Genomic DNA, 15,296 nt, shown 5'->3' with positions numbered 1-15,296 from the left:
GGAGCAGACCCCCCTCAGAGCCCCAGAGGGAACCAGCGCCGCCCACACCTTGCTCTCCGACTTTCAGCCCCCGGAACTGAGAGAGAATAATTTTGTTTTAAGCCACCCAGTGTGTGGTAATTAGTTACAGCAGCCCCAGAAACCAACACAGAAAACACGGTGGAAACCTCCCCCAGCCCAGAGCATCCCAGACTGTTCCTAGAACCCGCAGCCCATCCCTGTGAGCCCAGGTGCCCGCCCCTCCCACGGGCCTGGCCTTCCAACAGAGCCCTGGAGGAAAACGTTTACCCGGAAAGGGAAAATGACAGTATTTTATTTAAAAAGGAGGTTGGGACTGACGTGTATCTTTGCCTTTTTTTTTTTTAACTTATTTTCTTTTTTTTTAAACTTATTTTCTAAATGTATCCTCTCAACGTCTCTCACAGTGAAGAACGAGCATCAACAGCTGCCGTACAGAAATGAGAACATAATTCAGCACAATGGCCTGGCAGAGTTTCCACAGAAAACCCACGCCTGCACTGTGCTTCGGGGGTCCCGGGGCCCCTCTGTGTGGCGGGCGGCCTGTGGGGCTCGCTGGGTCACAGCGCTGTGCTGGAGGGGTGGGGGGGCGTATGTGAAGTGCTTGAGGCGAGGTAGTGGGTCAGCCCCCGATGCTGACCCGGTGAGGTAGGTGTCATTGGCCTTGTTACAGATGGGGAAACCGAGGCAGCGACATGCCCTGGCCTAGATGAGGCTTGTCAGGGGCAGAGCCAGGCTCTGACTCCGAGCTGTGCGGTTTGCAGGCGCCCACTTTCTCTCGGGCGCATGGCAGACCCTGTTCCAGGCTCTGTCCGGGCTCCATGCCCACGTTGATGAGGGGCTGGAGGCGCCGAGGGGCTGTCACCTGCCTGCTCCTGATTCGCCCTGTCCCAGCCCTCGGCCGGCCTCTCCCCCGACAAAGAAGCCAGAAGGCCTGATGAGAAGGAATTCCACAGTCTCTGAGCCTTGAGGGCAGCCGTGTCACCTTTCCTGGGGTGCCCGCCAGCATTGCCAGCCAACAGCTACTCCTGACATGAGCTCCTGGGGCTCCCCACTTCCCTGCTGGAGCCAGAGCAGCTGGCACCCCGCCCCACAGCCCCCCTGAGGGGTCTGCAGCAGCCTAAGGCATCAGACCTGCTCGGCACAGCGCCAACCCCAGCCGAGGGCTCTCGAGGCTGGGATCCTGCCCGCTCATAGGTCCTGGTGGTCCCACAGTGATTGGGCACTGCGCAAAGGTGCACGGTTTGTGTGGACATTCTGAGGCGGAAGCCCAACGGCCCCACGATTACTGTCACCGTCATCCAATCACCACTGGCAGAAAAGCACAGAAAATGAAGTCATTACCGTGGATGCCGACCGGGCCCCCGCCCCGTGCACGGCATGTGCCAGCTGCCGGCAGCACCAGCAGGCACGTGGCCTCTGCCAACAGCCCTGCTGTTTGCTAATAGCCAGGTGATCCAGCCAGAACAAGCCATGGATGAAGAGGCCCTCCTGCCTGCCACGAGCTCCCTGGGCTCCCTACAGCCTGGAAGAATCATCTTACCCTGGTGTGCTGCCACCTTCTTCACCCAGTGGGAGAGCCTGATGGGCTGGGCCCCCTGAGGGGCAGAGGCTCACCGAGGGTGTGGCTCCTGGAATGAGAAATCCGTGGCGTGTCTTCCAGAGGGGCTCCACGGCCAGTGCCACAGACACTGGCAGGTCAGCTCAGTGGAAAGGAAGCCAAGCTGCTGGCCCCTGGACTCCCGCACGGGCCGTCCTGCCCTGCAGGGCACTGGGCTCAGCAGGACTCTTCGTTCAGCGTCTCCAGGGGGCACAGTGAGCCCCAGGTGCCCAGCTGTGACCCTAGTGGGCGGACAGGCCTGGGGAACATGTGGCCATTTGCGAGTGACATGGGCAATTGCACCTCCTCCGAGTCCTTCGAACATGTGAGCTTCATGACGTCTGTCTTTGTGGGCCACTTTTTCCACTCCTTGTGGATTCTGGACACTTCTTGCCATGAATGGGTGGCCAGCACGTAGATGATGGGGTCGGCCACGCTGTTCACCGTGGACAGGCAGAGGAACACCACGGAGACCGTGTACAGGCTGGCTTCAAAGGCACACACGGAGGCCACGTCCCCTTTGTAGTAGGAAAAGGTGACAGCTTTGACTAGGAGCACCAGGTGGTAGGGAGCGAAGCAGATCAGGAAGATGACCACGACCGCGATGGCCAAGTGCTTCACCTTGGCCTTCTGGGCGGCGCTCAGGGACACGCTTAGCTTGATGCTCCTGAAGATCCGCTGGTTGGTGAAGGTGATGATGGCGAGAGGGATGGCGAACCCGACGGCGAAGCGCCAGTAGTGGTACCCAGCGATCCTGCTGGTCATCGGCAGCGTCTCAAAGCAGGTGCCCTTCTCTTCCATTTGAAATACCGGGTAGTGAACAAGCCCGACGAGGATGAAGACACACGTGGAGACGAGGATGGCCGTCTTCTGCTGGCGGCGGCCACGGCTCTCCAGAGCGTACACCACCGCCATGAAGCGGTCGCAGGAGATGCAGCACAGGAAGAGGATGCTGATGTACAGGTTGCAGAAGAAGATGTAGGCAGTGACCTTGCAGGCCCACGGGCCCAGGGTCCAGTGGTGCTCGTTCTGGATGTAGATGATCCAGAGCGGCAGAGTGCCAATGTAGAGCAGCTCGCAGAGCGCCAGGCAGAACAGGTAGACGGCCAGCACGTTGCCCTGCCGCACATGCAGCAGCGTCAGCCATGCCGTCAGGCAGTTGGCCGGCAGGCCCAGCGTGCACACCGCGCTGTACACCACCACCAGGAACACCCTGCTCTCTTCATAGGACACGCTGCAGTTCGAGGGAGCCACACCCAGAGACAGGGTCACTGGGGTGGTGTTTCCTGCGGGACAGAGACAAGCATGAGGACGGGTATGGCTGGGAACCACCTGGAGGGGACTTGACGGTGCTAAGAAAGGATAAGATTCATGCTAACTCCAGACTAGACCCACCAGGTGTTTAAAAATTTCCAAATGAGTTTCTTAAAGTGATCCTTAGATCATTGATCTCCAGCCCAGTGGCGTCACAGACAGAGAACACAGGCTGTGCAGTACCGAGTCCTTGCAACTCGCTGAGGTCCTTTCTCAGAAGCGTTGTTTGTCTGCTTGAAAATGTTTACTCTCTCATTGCTGAGTGAGTGCTCTTCTGAGCACGTTCTCAGCAGAGTCTAGGATTAGGTGCTGCCCCCACCCTCTGCTAGCAGCTTCCATGCTTCGCCCCCCACCTGCTTCCCCAGCTTGGCGCAACTTCATCCTAATCTGTAGTCTTATCTCTTTTGTGCCTCCTTTAACTATTAATTACTGAGAAAGACGATTAACAGCCCCTGTTGTGATGGTGGATTTGTCCCCTTCTTGTAGTTCTCTCAAGGTTTGCTTTATATATTTGAAGCTATTGTTAATCGGCGCATGTGAATTTAAAACGGTTCTGTTTTCCCAATGACTTGACCTCTGTATCATTATGTCATGGTGCTCTTTATCTCTGTGGTAGGTGGAATAATGGCCCCCCAAAGATGTCCACATCCTAATCCCAGAACCTGTGAATGTGGTAGTTTGTCTGGCTTATGTGCAATTCATGTTACATGGCAAAGGGGGATTAAGGTTGCAGATAGAATAAAGTTGGTTAATCAGCTGACAATAGTAAAATAGGGAGGTTATCATGGATCATCTGGGTGGGCCCAATGTAATCACAGGGTCCTTGGATGTAGAAGCAGAAAGGAAGGAGATTGGAGTGACGGGATGTGTGAACAACTCGACCAGCCACTGGCAGCTCTGAAGATGGAGGAAGGGGCCACGAGCCAAGGGATGTGGACACCTCTAGAAGCCAGAAAAGGCAGGAAATGGATTCTTCCCTGGAGCCTCCAGAAGGAACAAAGCCCTGCGACACCTCAATTTTAGCCTATTTCACACTTCTCAACCCCAGAGCAATAAAGATAACAAATTTGCAGGTTTTTAAGCCTCTAAGTTTGTAATAATTTGTTACAACAACAATAGGAAAGTAATATAATTTCTCATAATGGTTTTAACATAAAATCTTTTGTCTATTATTTAATATAAAAATATCAGCTTCCTTTAGATGACTATTTGGTATATTTTTTTCCAACCTTCTACTTTCAACCTATCTGTATCCTTATGTTTTAGACGTGACACTTATAAAAAGGTTACAGTTGGATTTAAAAATTTAACATTCTTGTGTGTATTTATAATATTATTAATATATTTTGATTTGTTTTCTCATTTCGTACTCATTTTCTGTTTGTTTTTATTCCCCCTTTGCCTTCTGTCGTGGGCTGAATTGTGTGCCCCCAAAAAAGACACGTTGGAGTCCTGACCCCCAGCACCTCAGAACGTGACCTTCTTTGGAGATGGGGTCTTTACAGAGGTGATTGAGTTAAAATGACGTCACTAGGGTGGGCCCTAATCCAGTGTGACTGTGTCCTTATAAAAAGCGGACCTTTGGACACAGGGAGGAGATGGCCGTCCACGTGCCAAGGAGGGAGGCCTGGGACAGGTCCTTCCCTCAAGGCCTCAGAGGAGCCCACCCTGTGGACGCCTTGACATCTGACGTGCAGCCTCCAGAGCTGGGAGAGAATCCACGTCTGCAGTTTAAACCACCCGGTCCATGGTGCTTTGTCACAGTGGCCAAGCAAACTAACACATCTTCTTTTGGATTTATTGAGTTCATTTTTTAAATTCTGTTTCCCCCCCACCCCACCATTGATTTGGAAATTATTAAGTCTATTTTTAATCTTTTAGAGATTACCCTGGAAATTTTAATGTGCACATTTAATAGCGTCTAAAGTCAATCAAAACCTTCCCCCTCCTGAATTTTCGAGAACCCTCAGAACTGTTATCCTCCTGGGCCTCATCCGCTTGTGTGTGACTCTGGTCTAGTCATTTCCGTTGTGTGGGGTTTTGTGCTTGTTTTTAACCCCACTCGTCAGAAGTTATGATTCCACACCAGCCAGTCCAGTTTACAGCTCGCCACGGGCCGGCCTGTCTTTTCCGAGCTCCCTTCCTGCATCCCCGGTTCCCTGAGGTCCTGCTCCTCCTCCCCTGAGGACCCTTTACAAATTCTGAGAACAAGGGCCTGTTGGTACAAATCCTCCCAGCTTTTGTTCATCGAAATGCCTTTCTACCCTGATTCTAGAAGACGGTTTTCTGGGGGTCCACCTCAGCTTGAGCACACTGAAGCCTTTCTTCTCCAGTCTCCAGGCTTCTAAAACCGCAACCTCAGTGCCCATTTGCCAACAGAGCCTCACAATGCCTTCTCTGGCCACAGCAGCCACCAGCAGGGAGACCTCCATGTTCTGGCCTGGGGAGTGGACAGCTGCCTGGACAGGCCTGCTGTGGCCTCAGGGACAGCACTGAAGGGGCCACTGCTTCTCCAGCCTGGTGACCCCTGAGTCCTGGAAGGCACTTTTGTTACTTACATTTGGGGCGTGATGACCCCTTGACTTCTCCACATGGACCAGCAAGGAAGACTCGGCATGTCCCAAATGCTGACATCACCTCGGTGTCCCAGCCAGCCGTCCAGGGCTCCCAAGGCCTCGCGTGCTGTCTCCCAGGGATTCCAGCTGCCAATGTCCACGGCACCGTCACCAGCCTCACCCGGGGCAGGGCGACTTGTTGTGGAATTAAACGGGGGACAGCGATGGAGAGCACTGCTGTTTCCTTAGCTGAAGAGTTGTCACGAAGGAATCAAATAGCCAGTCCCCAGGGCAACGGAGCCACCTGGCCCCCGCAGCAGGATCCTGATGCCCTATCATGCTCTCACTCGTTTCTCTCGATTTTTTTTCCAAATTTTTTTATTCTGGTGAAATATACATAATATAAAGTTTACTATTTTAAGTGTCCAGTTCAGTGGCATTGAGCACATTCACATTGTTGTGCAGCCATCCCCACCATCCATCTCCAGAACTTTTCATCTTCCCAAACTGAGACTCTGTTCCCACGAAACACTAACTCCCCAGCCCCCTCCCTCAGCCCATGGCACCCACCATTCTGCTTTCTGTCTCTATGAATCTGACTGCTCTAGGGACCTCATATGAGTGGAATCACACAGTATATGCTGTTTTGTGACTAGTTTATTTCACTCAGCATCAAGTCCTCAAGGTTCATCCATGTTGCAGCATGTATCAGGATTTCCTTCCTTTTTAAGGCTGAATAATATTCCATCGTGGGGAGTTACCACATTTTGTTTATCCCTTCATCCATCAATGGACAGTGGGGTTGTTTCCACCTCTTGGCTGCTGTGAATATGGATGTACAAATGTCTCTTCAAGACCCTGCTTTCAGTTCTTCTGGGCACATACCCGAAAGTGGAATTGCTGGATCGTATGGTAAGTCTATTTTTAACCTTTTGAGGAACTGCCATACTGTCTTCCACAGCAGCTGCACCATTTCACATTCCCACCACAACCTCACCAACACTTGGTATTTTGTTTTTTTGATAGTGGCCATCTTAATGTGTGTGCAGTTGTCATGCAGCTCATTTCTCTGCACCACGCCCCCCAACTTCCTAACATTCTGGGAGGTGTGCTGCCACCCCTACCTGTGTGATGGAGGGGTCCAGGCGCAGAGGCATGAGTGAGTGGGCCAGATCTGGTTGTCAGTTCTTCACACAAGAGATGGGGCTGCAGCGAGTGGCCGGGGTGGGGGCGGGGGGAGCCCCAGGCCGCAGTGGGCCGTTCTCAGGTGGGAGGTGACACCCTGTCTTTGCATGAGCTTTCCTTCCACCTAGACAGCTCTTCCTCCTCGCCGTGCGAGGCCTCCACGGAGCTTACCCCACTCCCTGGCCCCAGCACTGCCCTGTCTCCATCTCAGTGCCGACCCCATCTCACCACACCTCGAGAATGGTCGCACACTCTGGGGGCAGAGCGTGAGGGAATCCAAAATAGGGGGAGGCACACGTGAGGCCTCCTCCCAGCCCTCAGCCTCCACAGAGTGGCTCTGGTCCCCTCCCTGCTCCCTACCGCCCCCACCAACACTGCCCACTCCTGTGGCGTGGCTGCTGGACTCTTAGTGTAGTTCAAGCCCACACCACCTGCTCAGGGCCACACATGATGAGACACTTGGCCTCTGGTCTTCACCTTCCCACGCCAAGTCCCTCCTCCATGCCCAATCTGGTGACCAGCCCGGGGTGCACAGGTGACAGCCTGCCCGCTCGCCCACCAGTGCACACAAGGGGCCCTGAGCTCCCGGGAGAAGAGCCTTCCTGGGGTGGGGGCAGAGGAGCCTCTGGAGAAGGGGGAGGCTCCCACGGGGCATCTGTGACGCCTCTCCAGCTCGACACTGGGTCTGTCACAAGAGACGGGTGCGACCCGAGGCCCAGACGACACCCGGAGCCTGCGGGTCTCCTCCCAGTCCCATTCTGGGTTTTTTCCACACTTCAAAGAGTAAGAAACGGGCGCTTCCCCGTGTCTTGATGGAGATCCTCTGGCTTTATTGTTTCTGAGTTAGTTTTTATTTCGATAAACCAATTTTTGCATGCTAATTTTTGAAGTAATTATCCCTGTTATGAGACTAAGTGCACTATAGAAAAGTTCTTCTGGGCTCCCTCCTAAATGTCTAAAGTCAAAGGAGGCGTGGGCTGGGGGCTCTCACCTAGCATACTGTGGGTTCCGGTTTCAGTCGGCTCTGCAGTAAGCCCTCCAGCACTCCTCTAAGTCTTGTCCGTCCTACTGAGAAGTTTACTCCGAGAGTTTAAAATGACCTGGAGAAAGAGCACGTTGAAACTGCTTTAGGGAAATCAGATTAAATCACAAATAAAGTCATTTGACAAATGGTTAGCGAGCATTTATGATGCGCCAAGTCTTGTACTTATCCTGTGGGATACAACAGCAGAGCCTTAATATATAAAGAACTCCCACAAATCAACAAAAGAAAGAAATGTCAAAGACAATGCTCAGATAATTCACAGAAGAAATAGAAATAGCTCCTAAAAATCTGAAAAATGCTCAACTGCACTTATAATCAAAGAAATGCGAACATCCAAATGATAGTCTTTTTTTGCCTACTAGGTTAACAAAAACACAGAACTTCAATTCTCAGTGTAGATGAGAGTGTGAGGCAGTGGGTTCCCTTTACCGTGCAGACGGAGCATAAACTGGCACAAATGTTTCAGAGCACAATTTTGCAACATGTTTCCAATAATCTTCAATGTGCTTGACTTTTGATCTGGTAAAATCCTACCTAGGAATTTTTCCTGGTGAAATAGTTAACCCCAGACGTGAAGCGAATGTGACCTAAAAGCATGACAGCACAGCCCATGTGAACGGGGCCAGGACCCGTCGGGGAGCACCCATGGTGCCCTCGGCGCACAGAGCGTGGGCGGGCCTGAGGGCACAGTGGATTGGGGTGGCATCCAGGACGCCTTACCTCTCTGCTTCCTCCCCCAACCAGAGGTGCCCCTAGAACAGGCTCCACCCTGGTCAGCCAGAAAGGGTCTGGGGGGAGGCGATCGCTCTAAATCCATCCTCAGACGGGGTGGACAGCGCACCCTGAGCCCTGAGGGGCCGCTGGGTCCCGCTCTGCCCTGCAAGGCAGGCCCAGGTCCCTGGGTCCTGCAGACGGAGGGACGGAGGCTGGGCCCGGAGGGGTTACCACACTGGCTCCAATCCCGCCCTCCCCCTCCCCGACCCCCCGCCACCTGGTCAGAGGGCGACAGCGGCTGCATCAGCTTCCTGGGAGCGCTGGCCGTGCCGCCCGCAGACTCACCTCCAGCCCTCCTTTTACAAGTGTGTTTCTACCAGCTGGAAAAAACAGGAAGCCAAGATGTTTACCTGAATCTTCAGAAAGTTCACTGACTTAACAAGAATTTTGAGCTGGTACCTAGAACATACCTGCAAAGGTGAGACGCTGAGGCAAGAAAGAACCAGGAAATGCCGTCTCCAAGTGATGCTGACCTTTTGATGGGCCTGGAGGGTCACAGGGCCTCGCCCACCCCGCCCCCCGGTCTCAGGTCAGCCCCTTGCAAGTCGGGAAGGGGGTCCCCCGGGACGGAGGTCCACAGCCTGGCCCAGGAGGCCACGTGCAGGACTCTGCCCTCTAAGGAGCTGGTGTAAGGCGCTCCCAGCCGTGGCCCAGCGGGGCCCGTGTGGTCCCTGGGGCCGTGGCCCAGCCAGAGATGCAGACCCCCGAAACGGAGACCCAGCCGGCTCCGGGGGTGAGGGAGGGGTGAGCCTGACTAAGGGGTCCCGGGAGGGCGGGCGTCCAGCTGGTGAGGTGGCCACATGCACTGGGCCCCCAAGGGAGGAGCTACTGGGATGGCAGCACATCTGGAAGCAGTCCTGGGAGCAAGGGGCCCCTCAATCAGGGCCAGGTTTCCTTCATCAGAACTGGCCAAGCTGCCCAGGGAAGGGGCTGCTGGGAGTCAGCCGCCTTCACATTCACTCCCAGAGCTTTCTGGAAAGCTGAGAGGATGAGCCCTCCCTGGGGGGCTGCGCGGCCTGCTCTTCCCTGATGTAGACAGGAGCAGAGGGGCAGTGTCTCTAGAAGCAACTTCTGCAAAAGCCAGAGGAAGTGGTGGAAATGCGCCCTCCCCTCCTGAGGTGAGGCCTGCGGGCAGGGTGGCCCTTCGCAGCCTGCCCCTCTGAGGCCCCAGAGGCTTGCACTCCTGGACCACAGACTAGCCAGGGGTGAGGTGGGGGGTCCTGGGGCAGCATGCTCGGCCCCTCCTGCCCCATGCAGCCTGTGTGGTACAAGGTGCTGGTGTCCCCAGATCCAGGGCCACGTCCTTGACCGTCAAGGGCTGACACTCTGGCTGGACAGATGGGGTGGGGCACCACGTTGAAAGAACCAGTGGGCCCAGCACGAGGCCCAGGCCAGAACAGCCAGGTGCTGGGGCGGCCGAGAGAGTGGCTCACAGCCCTCCGGGGCGTCCTGACACCCCTCACCGATCCCGCCCCTCCGTCCACTCCCTGGACCCACGTTCCAGCCGCCTGGCCTTTCACTCTTCAGCTCATCCTGTCCAGGCTCTGTCCAGGCCACTCTCTGCCTGACAGGCACGTGGCTTCAGGTCTCAGCCCATGGGCCTCCTCCCAGGGTCTTCCCAGACCTGGTGACCCCGTGCCCGCCACCTCCTGCTCCCCACCATCACTGCCTCCGCTATCTGCTTCCTCTCCACACTCCCCATGTATCTCCCCCACACCTCGGGGTGAGAGAGACCATAGGGGCCCAGGGCCTCATGCCCACCTGACCTCAGTGGGTCCTCGTGTCATCCCGGGTTAGAGACTAGGACACAGGGCAGCCCAGCCCTGGGTGTGGAGTGGGAGTGCTGACCCCAGCGTCCAGCCTGGCCGGGACAGCAATGGATGGAGTGCCCGTGTGCAGTGGAGTGGGCTGCCTACCCCTAAGCACAGGCTCACCTTAGGCTGGGGTCAGGTGGGCCTGGGTCCCCTCTTGGCCTCCGGGGGGCTGCGTGTTGGAGGGAGGCCCGGGGCCCGGAGGGGTGGTTCCTGTGCCAGCAGTGCCCTTCTTGGAGGCTCACCATAACCCACTCTTTCCTCTCTTCACCCCATGGCCAGGCCCGCCTTTGGGGACCCAGAAAGACAGTCTCCGCTGTGGGACAGGCAGAGTGACAGACTCCATGGGACGGCCCCAGTGCAGACGCAGGGCCTGACTCAGTGGCATGCTGCTTCCAGACCCAGGCCTCGGGGAAGGGCCAAGCCCGCCATGCCCGCAATGCCAGCCTGGGCCTGTTGGACGTGGGGGTCTCCATCCTTGGTCTGTGCTCTGGGGGAACTACAACAGGCTGGGCGCCTGGTCACTGCCCCACCACAGCGGTCCTGCTTGTCTGGACATGATGGTCAAGGTGAGGCTGCTCGAATGACCAGAGCCACAAGGCCACGGGGTGGGCAGGCCCGGGTCGGCCAGAAGCCCCTCACGCCTGCTCTGGGTCTTCCGTCCTCCCTTCCTCCCTGCCCGGGCCAGCCCTGCCTGTCCCCTCGGCTCCTCACCACTCCAGCCCACCTCTCCTGGGGCCACTGCCGCCACCCCCAGCACACTCACCTACGGCTACTTAGCCATTTATTTTCAACACAGTGTTACTTAAATAAGCCCTTACTGTATTTGCATTATGTCCTTCCAGTCTTTTAAAATATATTTTTTACTAAGGAACTTTTCCAACAGACGCAGAAGCACAGACAACGAAGCCTCGCGTGTCCCCCACACGCTCTAGGTCTAACTCTGTTTCACTTGCCATCTTTAAGGACAGTTCCCCATCCCAGTACACATCTGTTGTAAACCTGGTTCCTCGGCCTGGATGGCCCGTCTGGTGGGTTGGCTGTCATTTCTGTAACCGTTTCACGGTTGCCACACATTTTGGGTTATTTCCAGTCTTTCACTCCCACATCCTGACACCCAAATCTCTGACTCCATTTCTGTCTTTGGGTTTAGGATAAACTTGGGGGGAACTACTGAGTTACCAGCCCCAACAACACACACACGTGCACTCTCACCAAGCGGACAAGGGCCTCTGTCTCATCCCCTCTTGACACAGGGAATCCATTTCTATTTCTTCCACTTTGATAGACTTTTTTTTTCTAACGTATTTGCATTTCTCTGACTGCTGCTGAGGTTGGACGCCCCGTGTCTACCCAGTTCTTGCTTGTGTCTCCCCGCATCGCCCGCGATGTCTCTGCCCTTCCCCCTGCACCTGGGGGATCTAAACATCGTCTTGTCACCGTCCTGTGCACAGAGACGCCTGAAAGAACTGTCCAGCCCGACCCCCCCGTCCTCAGCAGCCAACCCCCCACCACACACGGCAGACGTGTGGAACATCCACTACGCCCGGCCCGGCGCTGGACACCGTCCTAGGAGGCCTGAGAGCTGTCCGGCCCCAGGACCATGCCTGTGACCCAGCAGAGACCCTGCCCAGACCCTGTCATGCCCCACGTGCCCCTCAGCCCAGGCAGCCCCGGGGGCAAGGGAGCCGGATGCTTTAGATCCCACCCCCTGCCCAGCACCTTGAGAATCAGTGACAACCACATGGCACCCAGAAAGTTCCCGAGAGCCTGGGAAGAGGGCAAGGAGACGTGCCAGGGACGAACCTGCCCCTGAGCTCCTGACTCCCGGCCCCCTGGACCAGCAGCCAGGGGTGGGGACTTTGCAGAAGAAAATCTCAGGGTAGAAGAGACTCTAAAGGAGTAACAGGAGCCCTTGTCCTTCTGCCCCCAAATCCTCCTGCCTCACCACACGTTTGTGGGCACCGGTGCCCGTGGGTTTTCTCGGTGAAGGAACCCAGGGTAAGACCCTCCACCAGGCCCCCACCTCTACGCCAACAAATCACCTTTGCTTTCAGACCCCCACCTGTCAGGGGCTCCCCCAGCGGCTCCCCAGCACGAGGAGCTGTGACTTACTCAGGCCATCCTGGCGCGGGCGTGCCCCAAGCTCCTCTCCCTGCAGGCCCAGCTGAGAGCTTTCAGGAAGTCGCCGGCTCCCAGTACGTTCTCTCGGAAACTCCCCTGACCGCACACAGAGCGAACGTCGGGGTTGGCCAACCTGGGTGCAGCGTTGTCTCGCTGGTGCCTCGTCACTTTCCTCGCGGCAGACGGCAGGAAACGGGACCAGACCCACTTCTCCTCTTGCTCTGATAACACTCAGAGATAGGCCGTGCCACCTGCATTTGCTCAAGATCTTCTCAGCTGGCTCGGGCTGGACGTGGGTCCCGCTGACGTGAGCTGCTGGCGCCTAGTGTCCCCAGACAGACACCACAAGACACACAGGGCACTGCCTCCCCAGACCACTCTCTGCCCCACGGCTGGTTCTGGGCTGCGGGGTGAGACAAAGGGCACAGTGTGAGCCCCTGCCCTGCGCCCACCACCGAGGCCTGACTTGCTCCTGGCTCTTCAGCATGGGGCAGGGCTGGGCCCGCCAGCATTTCTGGGGCATCCATGCACAGCACGGCCACAGGCGTCATAAATGGCAGTGGATTCAAGGCAGCACACCCTTGGGCGTGTCCAGGGCCGGGGAGCCCCATGGAGGGCACACCCCACTCTGGACTTTCCCTGGGCGATGTTGGGGTCACGGCCCGCCCAGCCTGCAGGGCTCCCTCTCAGTTCCACCCTGAACGGTGATTTCTCAGCGTGGCGTGGGTGGCCGCCGAGAACCTAGAAAGCTGGGCGTGGAGCACATGTGGGTGTGAGCACAGGGCTCATCTCAGCCTTCTGGAAACAGCTGCCAAGGGGGCTGTGATGCCCACCACAGGCCACCGCCCAAGGGGTCACCTGCCTCCCAGGGGCTCAAGCCCAAGACAGCCCTTCCCGAATGAGCAGTAGCCGGTGGCACTGAGGCTCTGGGTGGGCCCGAGGCCCACGGCCCTCGGCAGCGGCCTCCAGAGGCCCTGGGATCTGAGGAGGTCAGGCCTCAGCAGGGCAGAGCCCACGTCAAGCAAGCTGGCCAGGTGCCCCCAGGGATGGCGAGGGACAGCTGTCATTTCATGCTGTCCATGCTGCCTTCTGCACCCCCACTTAGGGATCCCCTGCACCTCCGATGATGGGTCCAGGCGTGAAGCACAGATCCAACCCCTGTGTTGTCACCCTCCGTGCCGTGGCTGCTGGGCTGGGGATGGCAGCCAATTCCAGTTAGGTCAGCTGGACCCTCCCCTTGGGCTCCTCCACGGGGTCTTGGAAGGAAGGCTGGGCTCCTGGGGGACAGGGGCTGAGGGGTGTGAGCTGGGGGGCAGCAGATTTGCCCACCCCCACCCCCAGGGCACTATTGCCTCTTCCCGCGCACAAACTCCTGACCAGCTGAGGAGGTGTGTGGGAAGGAGGTTTCAGGGAGGAGAGGGGCTGAGGGGCACCAGCTGAGTCGGGGGTGGAGAACCAGGTGAGCTTGCCCGGCAAGGCCTCGGGCCCTTTTCCTGAGGGCTGAGTGTTTTCCAGCTGGGAGGACAGGGGACCCCACAGTCCCCCTTGTTTTGTTTTGTTTTGTTTTGTGAGGAAGATCAGCCCAGAGCTAACATCCATGCCAATCCTCCTCTTTTTGCTGAGGAAGACTGGTCCTGAGCTAACATCTGTGCCCATCTTCCTCCACTTTATATAGGACGCCGCCACAGCATGGCCTGACAAGCGGTGCATCAGTGCGTGCCCGGGATCCAAACCCGGGCTGCCAGCAGCGGAGCGCGCACTTAACCACTACGCCACAGGGCCGGCCCCCTGCCACAGTCCCCTTTTGACAAAGTCCCCGGGGTCCCCTCAAGAAGAGGGCCACTTGCTTCCATCATCCCCAACTTCCACCAGGCAGGTGCCCGAGAAACCTGGAAGGGCTTCCTCACGTGTCCTGTCTGCACTCTCGCTTTCATCATCTCAGGACGGGGGAGAATGATCCACCACTGTAAACAGGTCATGTACCCACAGATTCAAATTTCAGGAGCTGTAAAAGAGTGGACGGCGGCGTCTCTCTCCTGCCGTCCTGCTCCTGGCTCTCCGGGCAGCTGCTCAGGGTAATTTGCACATCCAAGCACCTTGCATCCACTCTCCTCCTGATTTCTAAAGGCTTTATAATGAGAAGGGAGAGTGATGAAGATCTGTGTAACCACTACCAGATTCAACAGATGTAAAGATTTTCCTAGATGGGCTTCCTGTGTCCATGTGTCTAAGCAGAGCGCAGACCGCAGGACTCAGCACCAGACACTTCTGTGTTTACCTCCAGAACCAAATGCCCCCACATCCCAGAGCCATTCTCCCTTCCCACCAGCCCACTGTACCCTCCCCCTGCCAACTTCCCAGTGGTCCCCACGGGTTTTCCAGTGGGTTCTTCAAACTGGGGTGCAAGCAGCGGCTGAGCATTGCGATCGGACGTCATGGCTCTTAAGTCTCTTTCAATCGGAAGCAGTGCCTCACCCTTTCAGCCCAGGATGTTTAACCCTAACCCTAACCCTAACTAGACTGTCTCATAAAATGTCACCCCTTCTGGATTTGCTTGGCTGGGTCCTTCTGTGTCATTTAACACGCTCCTCCACCACCTGTAACTCGAAGTTGGTTCTAAAGCCCTGGTGGGTTCAGCTGAGCGTGTCTGGTGACTGTAACTCTGTAGAGCATGTGACGACACACCAGCAGGCTCACGGCCCTTCTCTGAAGGTGCAGATCATCGACGGGGGGCACACACGTACGTCACTTCCTGCACCCCAGCCACCTGTCCTGGGAGCTTCTCCTTCACCCATAAGCCTGCCAAGTCAACCATCCCGTTAGGTTTCCGAGTGGTAAATTTCCAGCTGTGCGATGCTTCCACACCATCA

General features: G+C 56.5%; 1 protein-coding gene across 5 annotated transcripts; it reads right to left on the bottom strand.

Annotated features, from left to right (window-relative positions):
• Positions 1-296: 296 nt before the first annotated feature.
• Positions 297-12,496, bottom strand: GPR132 (G protein-coupled receptor 132). Of its 5 annotated transcripts, none has more exons than XM_087447817.1 (5): positions 8,902-12,496; positions 8,777-8,811; positions 8,438-8,622; positions 7,664-7,772; positions 297-2,904 (listed from the first exon to the last, which is right to left on the bottom strand). In XM_087447817.1, the coding sequence occupies exons 4-5, from the start codon at positions 7,668-7,670 to the stop codon at positions 1,796-1,798; spliced, it is 1,116 nt and encodes a 371-aa protein (XP_087303943.1). In that variant the 5' UTR covers positions 7,671-7,772; positions 8,438-8,622; positions 8,777-8,811; positions 8,902-12,496; the 3' UTR covers positions 297-1,795. The 5 variants fall into 5 exon arrangements, 4 of the variants coding, with proteins under 4 accessions (XP_087303943.1, XP_087303941.1, XP_087303942.1 ...); XR_015556031.1 differs by adding an exon at positions 5,491-5,870 and having other exon boundaries at positions 2,816-2,904; positions 8,438-8,811; XM_087447815.1 differs by having other exon boundaries at positions 8,438-8,811.
• Between the last annotated feature and the right edge of the window lie 2,800 nt (positions 12,497-15,296).

This window comes from Ceratotherium simum, chromosome 24 (genome assembly GCF_057802395.1).
Source record: "Ceratotherium simum simum isolate JZ-2026a chromosome 24, ASM5780239v1, whole genome shotgun sequence".
NCBI lineage: Eukaryota > Metazoa > Chordata > Mammalia > Perissodactyla > Rhinocerotidae > Ceratotherium > Ceratotherium simum.
Note: the sequence above shows the minus strand (reverse complement) of the source record. Positions and strands in the feature narration are given on the sequence as shown.